Source organism: Athene cunicularia (genome assembly GCF_003259725.1).
Source record: "Athene cunicularia isolate RWA chromosome 1 unlocalized genomic scaffold, athCun1 chr1_part1, whole genome shotgun sequence".
Classification (NCBI taxonomy): Eukaryota; Metazoa; Chordata; class Aves; order Strigiformes; family Strigidae; genus Athene; species Athene cunicularia.
This window is the reverse complement of record NW_020799091.1, coordinates 83,902,694-83,922,415: the sequence shown is the minus strand read 5'-3', so window position 1 is coordinate 83,922,415 and position 19,722 is coordinate 83,902,694. Positions and strand designations below refer to the sequence as shown.

At 38.2% G+C, this 19,722-nt stretch overlaps 1 protein-coding gene across 1 annotated transcript in view; it reads right to left on the bottom strand.

Annotated features, from left to right (window-relative positions):
• PHEX (phosphate regulating endopeptidase homolog X-linked) overlaps nt 1–18,917 on the bottom strand; it is a 111,132-nt gene extending 92,215 nt beyond the window's left edge. The window contains exons 1-3 of the mRNA XM_026856220.1: nt 18,271–18,917; nt 14,173–14,241; nt 11,575–11,736 (exon numbers count right to left, since the gene is read on the bottom strand). Of these exons, the coding sequence (XP_026712021.1) occupies nt 11,575–11,736; nt 14,173–14,241; nt 18,271–18,382 (343 nt within the window). The 5' untranslated portion in view covers nt 18,383–18,917. The remainder of the gene's footprint in view (nt 1–11,574; nt 11,737–14,172; nt 14,242–18,270) is intronic.
• Between the last annotated feature and the right edge of the window lie 805 nt (nt 18,918–19,722).

The following is a 19,722-nucleotide window of genomic DNA, read 5'->3' as shown; positions in this document are numbered from 1 at the left end:
CGGGGAGCTGGGGTTGGGGAGGGAAGGTAGGAAGTTTATACTAAGATCCCTTCAGACAGTTCTTTTCCAGGACAAGAGGGCTAAAAAAAGGGCAGCTTCCTGTGGTTCACTACCCTGCAGTAAATAGCAATCATCTGCTGTTAAAAGTGAGAGCAAGGCACTCTACAAAGTAAGCTTTGCTAGGGTGTGTGTGTGTTTATTTAACTGCATACTATTCTGAAGCTGCTAAGGATAGTCTTGTGGCTAAGTGTTACCTTTAATCTTACTTTCCATTTCTAGCCCTTGTTGATTTTCCAGCCTACTGTTTTACACAGCTTCCCTTTGGTTTTCAACCACTGCATTTTATTTCTGGCACTGAGAAATCCTGTACCTTTTCCTCTTCTGGCTTGAAGTGCATGAAAAAGGGATTCTACAGCCAGATTTGCAGGGAAAAGAAACACACATACCATTTATTTAGATTAAGAATGTTGATTTAATTTATCAGTGCCCTGATCTGCAGACTGTATATATTCTGTATGTTATCAGTTAGTTTTCTACATATACAGTTGAGTTGCGTTCCTGAGAGGCACCATGTGATTGCCTAAGCTTACTTTTTATTCCATAGCGATAAATGCAAGTTTTCTCTGCACTTTCCAACCCTAGATATAGAGAATATATTGTGCTAGTAAAGATAGTAGCATTTTCCATTCATTTTTGTCCTTATCCTTTTACAGACATTTGCTGTATGTGGAAAATGCAAACTGAAGTGCTTGCACAGTGATTTCTGCTGATGATCTGATCTGAGATACATTAAAATGCTTTGTATCTTGAAGAAAAACAACTGCATGTGCAAATATCCCAGTGGGAATATGCTCGGACTTTAAACAAAAAAAACGCCATACAAGAACCTCAAGGGGACATCCTATTTCCTGGAAAGTTGTAACCCTGGAGGAGTGAAAAGCTAGAAGTAGACAATTCACCATAAACTTCCATGGCAATGATAGGGCAAACAGTGTCTTGGATTGCAAAAACAGAGAAATATCAAAGTGGGGAGATGATCTTGTTGTACACAGGCTGATGAGAGAGACTGTAACGATACCTACCCTTCAGTTGTCCATATTTTAAAATGGACAGGGTGCATATAAACATCACACCACTTGGGTGTTTCTTTGGGTGGAGTGGCTTGAGAAATAGAAGGGGTGGGTGAGAAAGCCATGCAGTGAGGGAGCACCATTTGTCTCACAAAAGAGAGTGGAATGGTGACAGGATTACAGTATGAAAGTACTTCACCATTAGAAAATGCTTGGTGCCAAAGAGGTCTTTAGCCTATTGAAAAAAGGCACAAAGAAAGCCAACAGTTGGAAGATGAAGACAAATTCAGCAGTGACGGTGATTAACCACTGAAGCTAAGCAATGAGAGGAGATAGTGGCTTCTCTGCCCCTTAACATCTTCAAGACTTGATTTTTTTTGGAAGATAAGCTTTAGACCAATGTGAATTATGTCTTATCCCAGTGCAAGCTATTGAGCCGTATTACATGGGTAATGTAATTGTCTGTGACACAAGAAAGGTCATAGGAGATAATCTAATGGTTACTCCTGGCACTGCACTCTATACATTTAGGATAAGGATCTCAAAGAACTCTTAGACATGTGGGACCAAGGAGATACAGCCATTAGCCATTGTTGCAGATAAAGAAAGTGGGCTGCAGAGAATTAATTCCTCCTTGTCTAAGTCATGTCAGAGACCTACTTATTGGAATGGTGCTCCTTTATGAGCATAAAGCTTGCTGAACTTGATCCAAACACTCAAAGAGCTTGATCTTTTAGAGAGTATGAATGCCCGTCAGTCCCTCTAATGTCAGTGACAGCGGGAGTTGCTCAGCATTGCGCAGATGATGCTCAGTACTACAGCTGAAAGCAACTTGTAATGCATTGTTTTCAGGAGCAGAACCAGAGAGCAGCCCAAGAGCTTCTCAGAAACCCATGCCTACTCATTCACTGGGCCAAAGGCAGAAGATGCTTTCTCATTGACTATGTCTGCAGCAAGGCCCTATCAAAGCCTCACGCAACAGCATGTTCTCCCTTTGGTCTGGGTAGCAGTAGCTAGCAAACAGATATCTGCTCCATATTGCATGCTTATGAGGTTCAGTTTCTTAGACCAACATGCAGGAACTGTGCTTGTGGAAAGGGAGTTTCTTTGCAAATACCTAATGGCAGAGAAGGTAGAATTCTCTTCCAGTTCTTGAGCAATAAAGACTGTTCTTCATCTTCCCTTCTATGCTCCTCTACAGCTATAGGGGTCAGGTTTCTAAACTGATGAGAAAAATAATTTAAAAAGCTGTTCATCCATCTCCAGCTATCAGTCATAAGCTTTGTTTCCTTCTCAGGTTAGCACTATTATGTGCTACATCTGTGAAGAAGCAAAATCCAGTTTTGGAAATTTGCAGGAGATCATCTAATGCCAACAGCAGGATGTTTTAAGCATGTCCTGTGAGGATTTTCAGCTTAAAAGCAGAGAAAAAACTATTCAAACCTGGGTTTGAGTTTGGCAAACAAAACACACAACACTTGTGTGGATAATGTAATTCCCTGAGTTCCTGAGCCATAAGATAATTATGACTAATCCAGTCCTTGTTAAGAATGTCTAACCCTTAAATCCCGTATTTTCTTCACACTAAAGAGCTATGGCAAAAGAGTTCCTGAAAAGCAACCATAACCCAAGTACCCAAGTACGCTTGTGCCCGTAAGGGTATCTAAGTATTCTAACTGTGTCATGAAGGCACTGCCTTTTCTTCAAACTCCCAGTGCACTGGATTTAAAAAGTCAAGTTCAATAAAGTTCATGGAGCACTGATTTGGTCAGGATGCCAAAGGGCACACCAAAAACCTTCAGAACCATGCTGCTGTTACGGAAATCACAGCTAGACAAATGTAGTCTTAATTACAGTAATGTAAGCTTACATGTTCCAAGAGTGATTACTTCAGAACGGTTTGGGGTCAGCTGATGTTCATTTAGAGTATCTGGTTTCCAATTCTGTTTTTTCAGAGACCCAAGTTAGGCAAAGGAGAGCTGGTGGTGGTAAGTTTTATGGATGAAGGTCTGTGAGGGGCACAATGTTCTACCTCAAAATAAAAGCACTGGCCACAGCATCTAAAATTATACACAAGACTGTTGTGATCACTTGACCAATGGTAACTTCTCTGTCTTGCTACATGAAAATATGAGTTTAATAGACTGCAACACAAACAGCTCAGGTTACAACATCAAATAAGAAAATCTCAAATAAATAAATAAATAAATAAATAAATAAATAAATAAATTTATTCTCGTCAATTTGGAAAACTGACACCTATAGCTGGAGAGGAGTATAGAGGGGAGGATGAAGAGTATAGATTTTTATATATATGTTCTAAAAGGAAGCGACAGACTTAACTGACATTTCAAAGCTGTATATATCTCTTGGGAACAAGACAAGTATAGTCAAGCCAAGATTATTCTTAGAGTTAAATCTGTACTCTCAAAGCACTCTTCTGAAAAAGATATAGACATCTCCTGCTGTAGGACTCAACATATAATGTTTCAGTACAGCTTTATCTCTCTTAGCAGGTTTATTAGCACAGGTCAAACTCCCACACTAATGCATCTGCCCAGCTTCCATTTCAGAGATGCTTTGCATCTGTAAGCCTCTGGAGAAGAGAAGAGCAAGTTCTTGCCAGCCTGGAAAACACCAGAAACTCCAGAGTGGACAGCACAGAAGCCTACTTACAGCTCTCTTCTCTCACCAGTATAAGCCAAATTCAAATACATAATTTCAAGCCCTGATTAAATTCCTTCTTCCTTTAAAACAGAAGTTCTTCTGATAATTTCTTCTGCTACGCAACTTCAGTGTACAGTACAACCCATTTCTTCTATTAACTATTGATAGAATTTATTTTTTTTTGAGGCTTCCCTAAAATATTAACTAACCTAAATTTGTTTATTTATGTAAACTATCAGTTCTGCTAATTGTTCTGCAGTGCTTCTTGTTGGTTCAGGTGTCTGGTGCACAGTCTGAGATGAGCAGTCTAGAGACCTCATCCCCCACCAGACTCTTTACAAGAAGTGAGCTGCAGATGATTGGGTTTTAAATAAAATTTATTTCCAGTATTCCAAAATAAGAAAATAAACTGTTTAAAGATGTAACTTTCACTCCCTCACAACTAAAAAGACAAGCAATGAAAAATTTTCTCTCCACTATATTTAAATATTTTTTTTAAATAACAACATCTTACTGACATTAAGGCTCTTTCTCTACTTTCTTGGTGGCTGTAAACATTTCCCAGTTTCAGAGGACTCAAAGAGAAGAAGTCAGAGCCTAATGCACTGCAAAAATTATTTAAATGCATTTTATAAACACCTATTTTAAATTTATAATGCATTATGGTCCAGATTTCTCCATGTTTGCTAAATATATATATGGAAAAACAAGCTAGCATCAAAGGTTTGCAAAAATCTTTCTCCATATGCTTAAAACTATTCTTGCCTGAATAAAGCTTTTCTCTTTGAGTCTAAAATAAAATAGAATAGCAAGTCAATAAACTTTTCTGTTGCTTATAATGTAGTTTTTAAATTTTACCAAGGCATATATTATTTACACTTTCACATGTTTTGTGTTCCCTCCTTAATGAGCCTTCTACTACTTTCTTATGTTTTTTCTCTCAATTCCCCATTGTAAATAATCAGGTCACCAGAATCATCTTACTGGAGTACATAAGGACTCAAAATAATTGCTCCAAGCAACTTTCATAAGGGCAAACTCCTTGTTCACAAAAGAATATGAAATAATGAAGAGTACTAGACACAACTCAGATTGTCCTACCACCTGCCCTATTGTATACTCCCACCTCTTTGGAAGCAGAAGCATCCAGGTTACCAATGAATGGGGCTACTGGAACCTTTTGGAAGACCTTGTATTGGCTTACACAGCCTCAGATATACCTTAAATATAATAGTTTTTTTTTTTTTTTTTTTTTTTTTTTTTTTTTTAAAGAAATACTGTTCTGCAGCTCCAGGAGCTCATTTCTCTGAATTGTCTTTGTGGAGCTGATGCCTTAATCTAAGCTTGCCTTGTTTTGATAAACTGTATCTCCCCCACCCTTTGTTTTATTCTGTGGGTTTGAGGGGAGAGGTTGGTTGGCTTGTTTGTTTTGTTGGGGTTTTTTTCAAGGCATTTAATGATGATCAACACACCATTAATCAAGTCAGGCAAACGTGCTCCATATTGGATACAATTAATGTCCATCAGCCTGTTCCTTGACAGCAGTGTCCATCTCACCATGGATAGACAAGTGACTCTTGAAAATAACCAGTCCATCATTATTAATTCCTCTGACATTCTAATAGAACATTTAATCATTATTAATTAATTTTGCATTAATGAGGATGTAATTAATATGCATGTCTGCAGGAATTCATGAAGATTTAGTAATTAATCAGTTCATATAGGTTCTAATTTGCAAGGAACAGAAATCAAGTAAATTAAGCAAATGTTCCCAAACACCAATTTCATGAATGGATGCTGTATTTACACAAATAAACCCAACTAATACACTGATGTTTTAGGGTTCCCCCTCACACCTTGAGAAGAAATACCCCAATCTTTTTCTTGAATATCCATTTTGGCAATATGGAAGTTCTTATGGAAATGGCACTCAAACAGCTGTGCTTACATAAATGCTTCCCAGTGCTGCTCAGTGTCCTAATACACAGCACATTTCCTAAATGACAGTGCTGTTTGTTTCCAGTTTCAGCACTTTGTAAATTCACTGACTTTGTATATGAAAAGATAAGCATATCATATGAGTTCCTCCAAAAGTCAACTAACATAACTGTACACAAAACATAACAAAAAAATATTCATCTGATTGGGATGTGAGAGCCTCTGTTCATAAATCTAATTGCAGTAATAAATCTTAACCTTTTGAGCAATATTCTCCCCTTCCATACCCAGACCCTCTAGCCTCCCACTATTATGCCATAGGGGATAACACATGCCATTATATTAGGTGCAAGAGTCTAAACTGCATCTAAGCCAGAAGATTCCAAGATCCTCAATTGTTAAAATATAGGTGGAGCGCCATACTAAATGACAGCATTAAGCTTTATTCCATTATATTAATACTTTCAGTGTGTACTTCTCTAATTTTTTTTATTAGTCAGAAAATCGGAAATCAGATGTCATGGATTCTATGCCTTCCAAGGTATAAATCCTCTTTCTGCAAAATTACCAGTCCAAAGTACAGTCATATAGTAATTTTGAAATTCAATATCTGCAGATATGAACATATTATCCTTCTGGAGGCAACAGCCAAAGCACTGGTTCGCTGTAAATCCAAGGACAATATTGTGCCGCACGTGGAATGGCAGCATGTGGTAAGCCCCACTCCCATGCCAGCACAGGACTCGCAGGAGGGCGCCGCTCTGGTCTCCCAACCAAGGAGATGCCGTGGGAATCCTGTGGCTCAGTTACTCTGCTGCCTTAAAACCTCATTTAGGAACCAAAATTATCTCTTTTATGTACTCATGGTTTCCCAAAATCACCCATTACAAATACAACTTTCATTTCAAGCAGCCAGAAGGCCTGGAAAAAGTCCTCGCTTCTCCACCTTTGACTCAGGTACTTCATATTACCAAAAATTCACTATTATTAACTAGTTGCTCAGAGTGATTTGCCTGACATGCCACTTATGTTTTTTCTTACATTTAGATGAATAAGCCATTATAGGAAAGATCTGGACCACTGAAATAAAGTATCTGTACCATTGAAAAGAGATCTATTTGTAGTAGAAAGGATCAAGCAAAACAGTGTAAAGCACTGTTGTTATTTGCTTCTATCTTATTATCCAAGAGCAGTTTTCCAACAAGATACTGGAGGCAATAACAGAAATACCCTCTGAGGTGTTTTTTTTCTAATTGCTACTGGTATTTTCCCTCTTACTTAGGACAGCTCTTAATCACCTACCTCTGAAGGAAGAAATCACAAAAGCTGATCAGCTAATACAGAAACCTAGAGATGAGTGTCAGCAGCTACATTACAGATTTCATCACCACATTCAAGCCATCCCAGGAGTCCCAACTGAACACATATTGAAGTGTGGGAGTAGAGAAAGCAGCCCCAAAGAGACCTGTGGCTAAGGGTCCTCTGTGCACAATAGCAGCCGCTCAACACCAGCTTCTAGGATTTGTCTGAAAGGACTATTGTATGGTCAAATAGTATAAATTTCCATACTGAGCTATTTTTACCTTACTGGTTTTGCTTTAAAAAGAGTTTATTTTCTAAAGAAAACTATTGCAGATTGTCTTGGGAAAAGTTGCCTATGCTGCCAAATTATTTTGTTTGCTGTCTGTCTCGTGTTCTTTAAAAACCCACACACCACATACTCTTAAAAAGCCTCCATCTCTTTCTCTTTGCCACGTTGGAAATTCCTCACTTTGAATTGACTGACATTCAGAAAATAGCCACACTAGAAAGCTTAGTGCAGCAAATTAGTTTGAAGTAGGTGTCTCACTGGGCCAGGATCAGTACAGACTTAATCTGTAAACTGGTTTCCACAGACATAAATTAAATTTAAAAGGCCTGGAAGACATGTTCACAAATTATTCATGTAATTTAAATCAGCTCCTTTGCAGTGCTGAGATTTAAGAAAGTTTGTGTAGTTTGGGGTTTTTTTGATTTATTGCTTCCTGCACAGTCACTTGGGAAGAAAAAAAAAAAAAAAAAAAAAAAAAAAAAAAAAAAAAAAAAAAGCACAACACCCCGGCTGTATATCATTGTTCTGCAGACTTCAGAGAAAGGAAAAGAAACCACTTGGTTCATGATCAACATTCACCACAGGTAATAGGTACTGATTTACTTGCCTCAGACTTCCAGTTTTGAATTATGCCCAAAAAGCCACTTGCATTTCAATGGCAGGACAATAGTGCTCCTAAACTCTTAATTAAGGTCACCAATCAAAATAGAAAAATTCAGCAGGAACACAAATAGCTTTGCAGGAAATTTATGGTAAGTGAAAAACAATTTATTAACTCACAGAGACATTGCAATCTTGACCTGACATAAGGCTGAAACAGTTGCAGTTTGACATAGCTTTTTTTACATACAGCAAGTCCCACAGTCAAACAATTTTTTCCACTTTGAAGGACTCCAAGAGCTTCCTCAGAGGCCCACTGGCACTAGAAGTGTTTGTTCTTAACCAGAAAAAGGCACTTTTTAACATGTCTGCAGTGTATCTGCAAAAGAAAGGCTGGCTTAAAGTCAGGGACTGTCTGTCCAGCCAGGAATGGTTAACTGGAAGATGGAGCACCTCAGTCCTCCCCAGAAAAGCAGCTCTATAAGGAACCCAGAAATTTTAACCTAAATATTAGATGCCCATTACATGGATTAGGGTCATAATCAAAACCACAAGTCTCTGCTTTTGACATATCTTTTGCTATCTACAATTGTCTTCTGTACATTCTTCCACAGTGCATGAAATCCTGCTGTTGCTGATGTCCAAGGAAAGACCTACCACTGCTTTCAGGCTAGGATTTTTCCCATTTTGTATAGCTAGAAGATCAAAGTGAGTTACACATGTGGTTTGTGGATTCCTCTGAGAGCAAATAAAGAAATCCAAGTGACCCTCAAACAAAGGATGGAAAAGAAATTAAAGGGGAAATTATATAATTTTAGTTTGAATCCATCCTAAGGCAGCTAGAGAAAGCCATGGGAGCATTATACATGAACACACACACACACACACATATATTTATTTCTACAGCATTATAAACCCAAATCTTACAAAAACTAGGATTTTTAACTATAACATTATTTTGAAAATCTAGAAGTAGCCTGAAATAAATGTTTCTTGTCCTGTTCATTCAATCAACCAGATATGCAGGCCAAAAAGCTACCACCCAGTAGTCCTCAGCTATTCTCCATTGAACCATTGCATTCCTGTCTTTGGAATTTCCCATTAAAGCAGCAAAACCCTTCACTGATACAGAAAATGTTCTACTCTTTCTTGAAGCTGACACCTGCAAAGCCGTATGCTCTTGTGTGTCTGCAATCTCAACAAAAAAGAAAAAAAAAAAAAAGGTTTGGTACATTATACAGTTTATACTACCACTTTCTGGTAAGGCAAAACTAATTCTTATACTGGCTACCCATTATCAGTTGGAAGATCTCCTGCTGTAGAAATTTCCCCTGAACAAAAAATGAAGCTTCCAGAAGATTGAAGATACCCTTGTGTAACCAAGGCCATACCCAAACTCCCTTTCTGCCTAAGGCTCAGGAACACTGAGGGATCAGAAAACAGATTAGATGTTCAAATAATTTATTTTAAGTAACATAATTTTTTAATATATTGCCTGAATAAAGTCTTCCGCCTGTATCACACCATCAAAGAATATCAAATATGAAAAATGTGACTTTCTGGCAAGCCATGTTATCACTTTAAGATTAATAGTTTTCTTTAATATGACAAATATTTCAGAACATAGAACTTGCATAATAATCAGCTCTTAAAAGACTGGGGCTTTTTTAATCGACTGAGTGTCAAACAGGGACATTTACAATGAAGTACAAAGTTCCAATAAGAGTTCTTTAGGAAGGAGAGATTATATTGTCTTTCAAGGTCTGGGCAGTCATAGATATGTTTTTCTAAGCAAGAGCTCTTCATCTTGCTAAAACTTTTGATAGCAAGGTTGTGGTCATCCACAAATGAATAACACAGTGTCAAGCTAATTTATTGCAGTAACTCGAGTTAAAATACACAGAGGCTGAAGTTACACCTTGTTATTTCAGCTACTAACACTGACATTCAACAGTTCATTTTTTCTTTTCCCTTCTTTTTTTAATAACCAATAATATATTTTGGAAAGTTTATTAAGTAAAAATTTAATGAGGAGATGACAAATGTTATATTAAATCAACTCCTCTACACCACCCAACATTTCAAATCTTTGTCTCTGTACCATGCCAAGGAGCAGTTTAGGTCTCCTATTGAAGTAGTTATCAGGCACTTCATTACACCCTTTTTTGATATGGAGTTTCCATTAAGCAAATACTTCTCACTTAAATGTTTTTTTCTTTGTCTTGCATTTTCCTAGCTGTGGATTACCAACTTCTAAAGGGACTGCAGTAAGAAAACCATATAAAAATGTGGCTTAGCATCATGTCCTTGATTAGGGTGTGTAAAAAGAGGAAATTAAGGATGAGAGTCACAGCTTGCTACTCTATATTCAATTAGGACTGGCTTCTTTGTGGCTGTGGTTCATGCAGGATGTGCAGTTATCTAATACAGCCCAATTCTGGCAACAGAACAATTAGAATGCAAAGCATAACTTAAAACAGGCTCTGGCAATATTCTTTTCCTTTGGTTGTGACATCTTCAGCATACTTAAAACAGCAGTCATCGGATCTTATCCTATGCTGAAATTCCAAATTCATATTCTGAAACCAAATGCAGCTTTTAAAATACTTGACGATGCGAAAATTGAATACAATATGACTGAAAAAAGCAAGTGGAGAAGGGCTTTGATGCCTACACATGCACATATGTACAAAATCTAAGAGAAAAAGAAATGTGATATTTAAGCCCAACATCCTAAACCTGACCTCTGTTCTGTGGTGAGTTCAAAGCAGGCTCTTATGTCAACTAATAGGTCAATAACATGCTCAAGGTGTGCAATGCTCAAGCACACCCACAACAATAATAAATCTTGTACATCTCCCTTCTTTTCATGACTTGCTTTTAGTGAAGATTCTTCTAATCTGGCAGGGTTTTCCTACCTAACAATAATCACCACCCTTTCTCTCCACTTGGTCTGCACAGCTTCCTGATGAGGTGGCCTTGCTGCAGAGTATAGTGCAAAGTCACACACATTAAAATACCTCCCTTCCTACACATTTCCACCCTGGGGCTATTTTTTCCTCCAGACACACTTTCTTAAGAAGTCTTCTGTTTCACTGATGATAGCTCAGGTACTTCAATTGCAACTGAACAGGCAACGTGAAGGAAACACAATACTCAAACAACCTCCATCTCCGGAAGTCTGTAAAATGCCTCCTGCCAAGAGCTGGGTAAGTATACTGGAAAATATCACTCTGGTTTTGCCTTATTATATTCTTTTCCTGCTATTGGCCACTGTTAGAGACAGAGTGCTGTGTTAAACTGATGTTTGGCTGGATCCAGGGCATTCTTAAATGTGCGTGCTATGCTCCTGCACTCGGGTCTATCCATCTACTGCAAGGGGGAAAGTGTTCAAATCCCCTCGCCTTTTCCTTTAGTATAAGGAGTTTCTTTTTGACCCTCCATTCTTAACTGGTAGAGTTTCCAGCAGTGGTATTCTTCCTCAGTTTCTGTTTCTGTTATAATGCACTTGTTTTAATTCTGTTATAATGCAATGTTTTTTTCAGTTAAAAACCCCAAAGATATACTTAAAAGAGAACATCAAGTTGGGTTGCTGGATATTATCCAATGATCAGAAGGAAGTACTGGAGTCTTTATTCATTTTAAAAACAGCCAATTAACAAGCTACCATGACAAGCCAACCAAACACTTTCAGAAATGACTCACCCTTTAGTTTGAGGTCCACATTGTGTCGCAGCCAAGGATAAACACCATAGTTTGACATGTCTTCAGGAATAGGGTGATTATATATCCAGCCATCACATGCAAATCGATAAAAGTTCTCACATGGATCTACAGATTGATTTATCTTGCTTAGGATGCCAGCAGCTGTAAAAAAGACACCACATAGAATTTGTGGAACCCTTTTTCCTAAACAGAGAATTACACGAGGCCACAGTCCAGAAATTATGATTGTCATTTACCAGTCTGGAATGTGATACTGACCTCACTTGCAAGTTAGGCCTTACTGTTCTAAGACAGATGTGTGCCCTCATCTCTGTCATTTTTTAAAGAACAGCAAGAATACCACCCAGTTTCTCTAGTATTTAACAGTACTTACATGAGAAGCAAAAAGACAAAATATCTGCAATGAATGTTCTTGAGTGCCGTACAGCAATGACCACTGAACCTAGCACTACAGGAATACCAACTGCTGGAGACAGACACCTGATGACAGGCTCTCCATTGTCACCATGATAGAATTAATTTCCCGAGGAATTCAGTAGCAATATATATCAAGCAGATTGTAATTAGCATTCCAAATACTATGCACTGTTGACCTTTATCTGAATAGCTGCACAAGAAAACACATCAAGTTCTGATCTACCATTCATTGGAAAAGATAATTGTAATATTTTCAGCAACATTTTGTGACTGCATCCCCACCAGTTACTATTGCAGGTTAGACTGGTAAGAGAGAGATCAGTCTGACAAGCCAGAGACTTAATAACTTTTAAGTATCTAATCACAGAATCATACAATGGTTTGGGTAGGAAGGGACCTTTAAAGGTCATCTAATCCAACCCCTCTGCAACAAGAAGGAACATCTTCAACTAGATCAGGTTGCTCAGAGTCCCATTCAGCTTGGCCTTGAAAGTTTCCAGGGAGGGGGCATCTATCATCTCTCTAGGCAACCTGTTTGAGTGCTTTACCACCCTCATTGTAAAAAATTTCTTCTTTATATCTAGTCTAAATCTACACTCCTTTAGTTTATAACCATTATCCCTTTCATGCATTATAGTGATTATGGCATAAATCTACATGGGTCGAGTAACACGGAATATGTGGATACTGGACATTTTATGGCTAAATGACCACGTGCGTTGAGGCTTATCCAAATAACTGATTAAAAATCCTTACAGGAAATCTGCTAACTTTTACAGAATTTATGGTACTACTTCTAGCATCCAGTAACTCTTCTTCATCCACTTAAGAGTAACTCCTCCGATGTCTCAGCTGTAATTCTCTCTTTCACATTAGAAACTGACTAATGACAAAATTACTACATTGAAGACATTTTGGTCCTTGGCAATTTTCTATCACTCCTGAAAAGCTGTTCAGCAAGGCAGAGTTCATGTCTCAAGACCCTATGTAGTCACTACACAGAGCACTCCGAGATAAAAAGTCAGGTCATGTAGGTGTCCAAATTTGCCTAGGTGCAAAATCCCAGCTTCTGCTGAGTTTGCCAAAAAATCTGTGTTATTTTTTGTGCACTTGAGAAGAAATCCAATTCAGATTCAAACTTAAGTGACTTTTTTTGTTCTGAAGCTGAAGCCCCTACACTTTTGTTGTGGTGGTTTTGTGGGGCTGGTGTTTTGATTAGTTATCCCACCTTACACATTCAAGAATCAGCTCCAAAGGGTGGTGCCCCAAGGGGCCAAGAGCACTGTCAGTGCAGCACAGAGCAGAAGCAGAATGGCAAGAAACGTCCTGGTAATGTTGAGATCAGCAAATTTTTCAATTTAAGGATCCCCACAGAATTTGTCAGGATTTCAAACACAAGTCAAACACCTCACAGTATCAGCTTAATATGGTTCAGAATGGAAATAAATAATCTTACAAGTTCACACAATATCCATTTTGTTTCAAATAAAAAAGCTCTAGAGGCAGATTTCCAGATGTGGTAACTATTGTTTGATCTTTGCTCTCATTACCCTCAGTGATAAAACTCACTGATGTAGTGCGAGCAAAACTGTTAAAACTGAGCAGCGCAAAATGTGTGGCTCTCGGGTCCTACAAAGTCCAGTCCCTTTACATGCTTTAAATACTAGATGTCCCAGCTCTGTAAGGATTACCACATGTATCTGCGTGGGGGAAAGAGCCTGCCAATACAGAAGTAGTTGCAGATTTTGAGTTGTAATCACCACAGTTGTGCAAGTCTGGCCCTAAAGCATCTCTCTGCTTAATAAATCATTTGCTCATTTACTTACTACTGGGAAGGATATAACAAAATACACCTCAAGGTCAACTCACCCAACATTTTCTTTCCTATTAAAAAAATAAATAAACCCTATGGGAAACTTTGAATTAACGTGGGTGAAACAGGGTTAAAACAATTTAAAACATGAATTTTAATTGTAGAAAATAAACAGATCTGTAGAAACTTAAACAGTGACTTCTAAAAAAGTTTAGGTGTTTTCTTTTTCCCCATTATTAATGAAGCTTTCTGAGTAAAATTTATCATGGAAAAAAATTAAAAAGTACAAATATCTCCTTAACATACTATAATCATGACATAATAGAGAGAATAAAATTGTTGCTTACCCGCTTCAATGCATTCTGAGGTCAAACAGTACTGTTGTTTCGGATGAAACTTTATAAAACCTTGGCTAACTGCAAAATGGAAAACCATAGTGAGACCATTTGTAATGAATTTTGACCATTGCCGCCAAATGTTGTGTACTCGATCATTCAAATGTCAGTGCAAGCTCTGGCCCTAATGCGTCTCTGACTACATTGATTTAAAACGGTTAGAAAGTATATTAAGTAAATACTGCAGCTCATAAGAAATAATTTTCCCCTCCTGTGCCTGCTTTCTCTTTCCCCTGTCTTTGCTCGTAGGCAGCATGGAGCAAGGGCTGTTTCAGTGTACATTTGCACAGTGCCTGGAGTAACAAGTCTTCAGTCTTACTGACAGTGAGCACCACCACAATACAAACAATTAAGCATTGTTGGTATCATCCTCCAGAGATGCACCTTTCACAGCTGGCAATGCAACAGGGGGCTCTCTAGACACCTTCTGCCAGGTTTCCACAGCTCCTCCCAAGCTGCGGGGCTGCGCTGCCCTGCTGGATCTCCTCCTGCAGCAGCACTGAGCTCCTTGCACCCATCAGCATGACCCAGCCATGATGGGACCCTCTCAGGGTCCCGTTATTCCATCCTGGAATAAGCCAGAGAGCAACGGTGCAGGGATAGCTGTGGTTTATAAGGCACGACGCAGTTTCAGCCTAAAGTGGCTCCCAAACGTATTGTAATTGCGTTTGCTTCCAAAAACCTTGCTGACAAGAACTATGAAATTGTTAGTTAATTTTGCTCATCTTTTTATGTGTATTACCGCTGCCACTGAAACTTAAGCATAGAAATTGCTAATTTCAAACATTGCTGTCATGAAGTAAATATGCAGATAATTGATACATGGGATGAGGATGGCAGAGTCCCAAGGGGTGGATGAATTAAGACTCAGTAGGTGTGCTCAGCAGACATAAAGAAACATCTCATTATATTCATTATCTTAATAACTCAGTCCATGGCAAAAATAAAAAATAAAACCAAACAAACAAAAAACCCAACAGTGGAATATAATAAGGTATCATAGCTTTACCAGTGCTGATAGTTATAAAGCAATTTCTCCTGTAGTTATATATTGTTCAAAACGGATAGGAAAATGTGAAATGGATTTCAGCACAGGAAAATTTTACTATAAAAAAATCTAAAGCTAGAATTGAAAATAAAGCTGCTTCATCTCTTCCAACCTCATAGCTTTAATGAGGATTAATAACAGAAATGGCTGCATTTCAAACTTCCTTAGAAACTGAGAATGTAAAACTGTTTCTGTACAACTTTACCAAAGCTTGCATTGACTTGGTAAACACAACACTTCAATAACGTTTGTAAATTAGCCAAGAAATACACAAGATTTTGAGACATATGGAGATTGTAATTGGAATATTGAAGAACAGTAGAAAAAAGAGAAGTGTCGGTCTCTATAATATGATTTTGAGTCACATGAAATAAAAATAACAGATAATGTGCCTATTAATTAAGCGCTGCACTCCCTCCATCTCACCTTTTCCCTGCCTTTTAGAACCCATCCCGGTCTTGAAAGTTTGCTACATTTTTTTGTCTTAACAAAGCAGAGAAAGGAGGGAAAATCCCAGGCACCATTTAGTTCTTTTGCACTTGATGGAAAATGAGGGAGAATGAAAAAGAATCAGTAAAGAATCTGAAGTAGCCCTTGTGGTTTTGATACTTACAAACAAAAGCAAAATCAAATGAAAAAAAAAATTATTTGGCAGTAACATTTACCTTTTAATTAACAGCTAATTTTGACTGAAAAACTTTGCCTGGTTTTGTTCTCTTGCCTTTTTGTTAAGAGAACTAACCAGTACATCATTACCTACAGTTGTGCTTGTAACACTCAGTGTGCCAGCTTCTTCCTTCATAAACCTGTTTCCAGATTCTTAACCAAATATAAACTGTAATTAAAATCTCCCCAAAAATCTGAAAGGGAAAAAGACATATGAATATGAAGATGCAAATGATGTGGATGTTCCTATAATTCAAGAAGGCCAAAGGGCTACCAAGTCAGGAGGAGAGTCTACCAAATTGACTTTCAAAGCTGCCTGACTGCATGCCCAAGGGAACTGGACAGCAATCTGCTACCTTTTGCTTTGGTCCCAGCTCCCAAGGAGAAGGTGACTCCTGTCCTGCCACAGCCCACACCACCGTCCAGAGAACCACAGGCAGGACCACACATGATGCCAAGTGACTGACTCCCCTGGTAGCTCCCTGATGGAAGTCACGGTATGGCTACAGCTGATACGAGCAAGTAACAGTAAATAAAAATACATGATTCTCCTAGATTCCTCAGGCTGGAAATCTGAAGAGAAATTGTTTCAGGTCTACCAGAAACAGCAGGTTTCTCAAATTAAATAAAAACTGAAGGGAAAAGCTCATCTTGAGATCCCTGAAATGTTTCACAGGATCAGAAATAACGGTCTCCCTTTCTCAGTTTAACAAAACTAAAAAAGAGTTAAACTTGAACTTATAAACAAAATACAGTGTCACAATAAAACACAAAAACATTGAATTGACAAAATGTTAGAGCAAAACAATTTAACTTTTTCCTTTATTTTTTTTGTTGAAAACCTCAGACATTTTAAAAAAAAAATCCTAAAAACATTTTGGTTGACCCGAGGCTGGCATTTTTATTTTCTTAGCAGTTATGCCAATGAAAATTTTGACACTGAATCCCTGGCTACAGAATAGGCCTCAGAACACTTAGAAAACTACCTCTAAGAATTAATATATTTGCTTGAATTTTCACAGCTGGTCTACGGATTAGGCACTTCTATCTCTGACAACTACAGTTGTTAGCATCTATTGTGTTTTAAAAGCAATTTAGTGATAAATAAAAAAAAAGAAAAATAAATAGTCTGTCCATTACTCTCTGATGCTTAATATTGTATTCTTTAAGTGAAAAACATTATTTTCCATCTAGAAACAATATTTTGCACTAACAAGTTGAAGATTCATTCCTTCTCATGTTTATAAAGAGTTTTGGTGAGTTGAGTGGGATTACTCACATACACAAAAGTTATCTGCCTGCAAATGTTTTTATAATTTGCTCTAGAGCAGAAAAACACTAACTGAGTGTGAGCCCGGTTCTTTAAATATTCTATAGAAAGCGTGGTGTAATTTTCATTACGATTAGAAATGAAGCAGATCTTTCAGAGAAGATCACAAGATCATTAAGGTTTGGAGGGAAGCACAAGATATGTTTAGAGGCTAAATTCCTTCCAGTTCAGTAAAATCTGTGTTAGTCTAAAGAAATGAAAAGTTGGGCTGAATTATTCCAAAAGATGATCTGTCTGCAAGTTCTTACAGGATACAACACTGTTTTCTCTCCTCAGTGGTTCTGGGTACGTTTATACTTCTTTGCATCATTTTATAAGTGTAGGCATATGCTTCCATGTGACATTCCAACAAAACCAATCTACAGATGATACCAAATTCTGGAGAGGGAAAAATATAATTCCTGCTCTATTGTGTCTAGTTAGAGTTTATAAATCTGATCAAAACATTTTTATTTCATCCTGGATGCACTTTATGATTTTTGCAAAGATGAGTTTGTAATTCATCGTAGAACAGAAAGATCTAAAAAATGTGCAAGCATATGCACTACTGAAGCCTTCTACAGGAATGTCAAGCCCTAAATGAAAACCAAATGAAGGAAAACCCAAAAGATTACATAAAACGTGCGCACTATGGATTCATTTTCAGGAAGCAGAGAATATCAGTCCACATCAGTCACAATCTGTGAGTTCATAATATGCATAATCTCACCCATTTCTCCCCATTCTGTATAAGAACACAATTCTGGTTGGAACACATTCACCTGAGTATCCAAATTTAAATTTAGTATTCAAAAAGTTGCATGAGCTCATGTTGCATTTTCCAGGTCTAGTGCTCCCACAACAAATCCCTTTCCTGACACATTTCCATTTCAGGATGAATATAAAATAGGGGAAAAAGAAGGAGACAAAGATTTTCACTAAAAGACATTGTGGAGCACAAACACCGGCACCAAGCAGACAGGCTGGGGAGGGTTGCATTCAGGTTAACCTCAACCTTTTCACTTACCCAAGAAAAGTGCAGTGCCAAGCACAACAGTGCCACTCACAAAGATGCCGAGGGCGATCCGTGTGGCTTTGCTGGGTGCTCTCCTGGCTTCGGGTACTGTCTCTCCTTCCATTGGGATGGCTTGGGATGTGCTCACTCTTGTAGAAGTCTGGTTTTCCTCTGCTGCTGTGGTATCAGTACTTCAACTGTTCACAAACTGCACCCATGAGCTCTCCTCCTCCTCCTCTCTCCTATTTACAACTCCAGGTTTCTGTCATGAACCATTTCCTAGGCACTTCCTGCTCTCTCCCTCTCAAAGGAAAATCACACGTAAAATAGTAGCTGTCTCCTACGTTTTCCTCTGACCAGGAGGAGAAAAGGCAAGCAGTGACCACTGTATGTACAGCCCTTGCTGCCTGTAGAGCCTCTATGAGCCAATCGCTCAGCAGTCCCCCTTATCAGGCGCTCCGAACACAAGGATTTCACAACATTGCTGAACAGATGTTTTAGCTATTCAAACATATAGCTGTAAACCCTTTACAATCAAAGCAGGATTGCTGACAACTTTTACAAATACGAGACTAATGGAAGGTTTTCTTTTTTCTCCTTGTGCTTATTTAAAAAGACTAATTATCTGCTGACTAAGTTTCCTCCTCTTAAACCATTCCTGCTGCATCATTTGGCTTCACCAGAAGAGATACCCACTCAGCGGACAAATCCCTTTTTAAAGCTTCCTAAGAGCTCTTAGAATATCATGTAGCATTTTATTTTGGGAATTTGGTATGTGACACTGTGTGCCAAAAATCACAGTCATGCAGCTCAAAGCAACAATCAGCACAACCTACAGAATAGTGCTGCTTTGAAAGCAGATTATTTCTTACAGGCAAGATATTTCAGTCCTTGCTGATACGCAGTGAATCTTAGGAGATGATCCTATTCTTCCAAGTACTACTACGAGCTTAGTGGAAACTATCTATTTGGCACTTCAAGTTGGTGGGGACTAAAAAAAATTTTTTTAAAAAAGCCTTATTTATATGGATTTCTCAGTTTCTGTCTTAGACTTGATAATCCTCTCACCAGGTGGCAAGGTTTTCCCATTCATCAAGTAACAAAGTTGATCATATCAGGGTGAATTCTCTGAGCTGACTGTGACATTTCAGCCCTCTGAGGAGCTCTCACTTCCTCCAGAGCTGGACTTTCATGCAAAAAATATAAGGATGCAGAAGAGGCAGCTCCATGCTCATGCTCCCAACAGCAGTTTATGTGTCTGAGTTACCTCTATGCAGATTTATGAGTTCTTATCTGGGCCCCCATTCATCCTGATAAAAAAAATGTGCAACTGGAGAGAAGAAAAGCATATGTCACAAAGTGCGTGTGATGACAAAGTTAGCAGTCTAAAGACTAAATGGTTTTCCCCTGTGAGCACCTGCACACAAGTTGTCCTGGATGCCAGATGGGTATAAAGGGAAAACC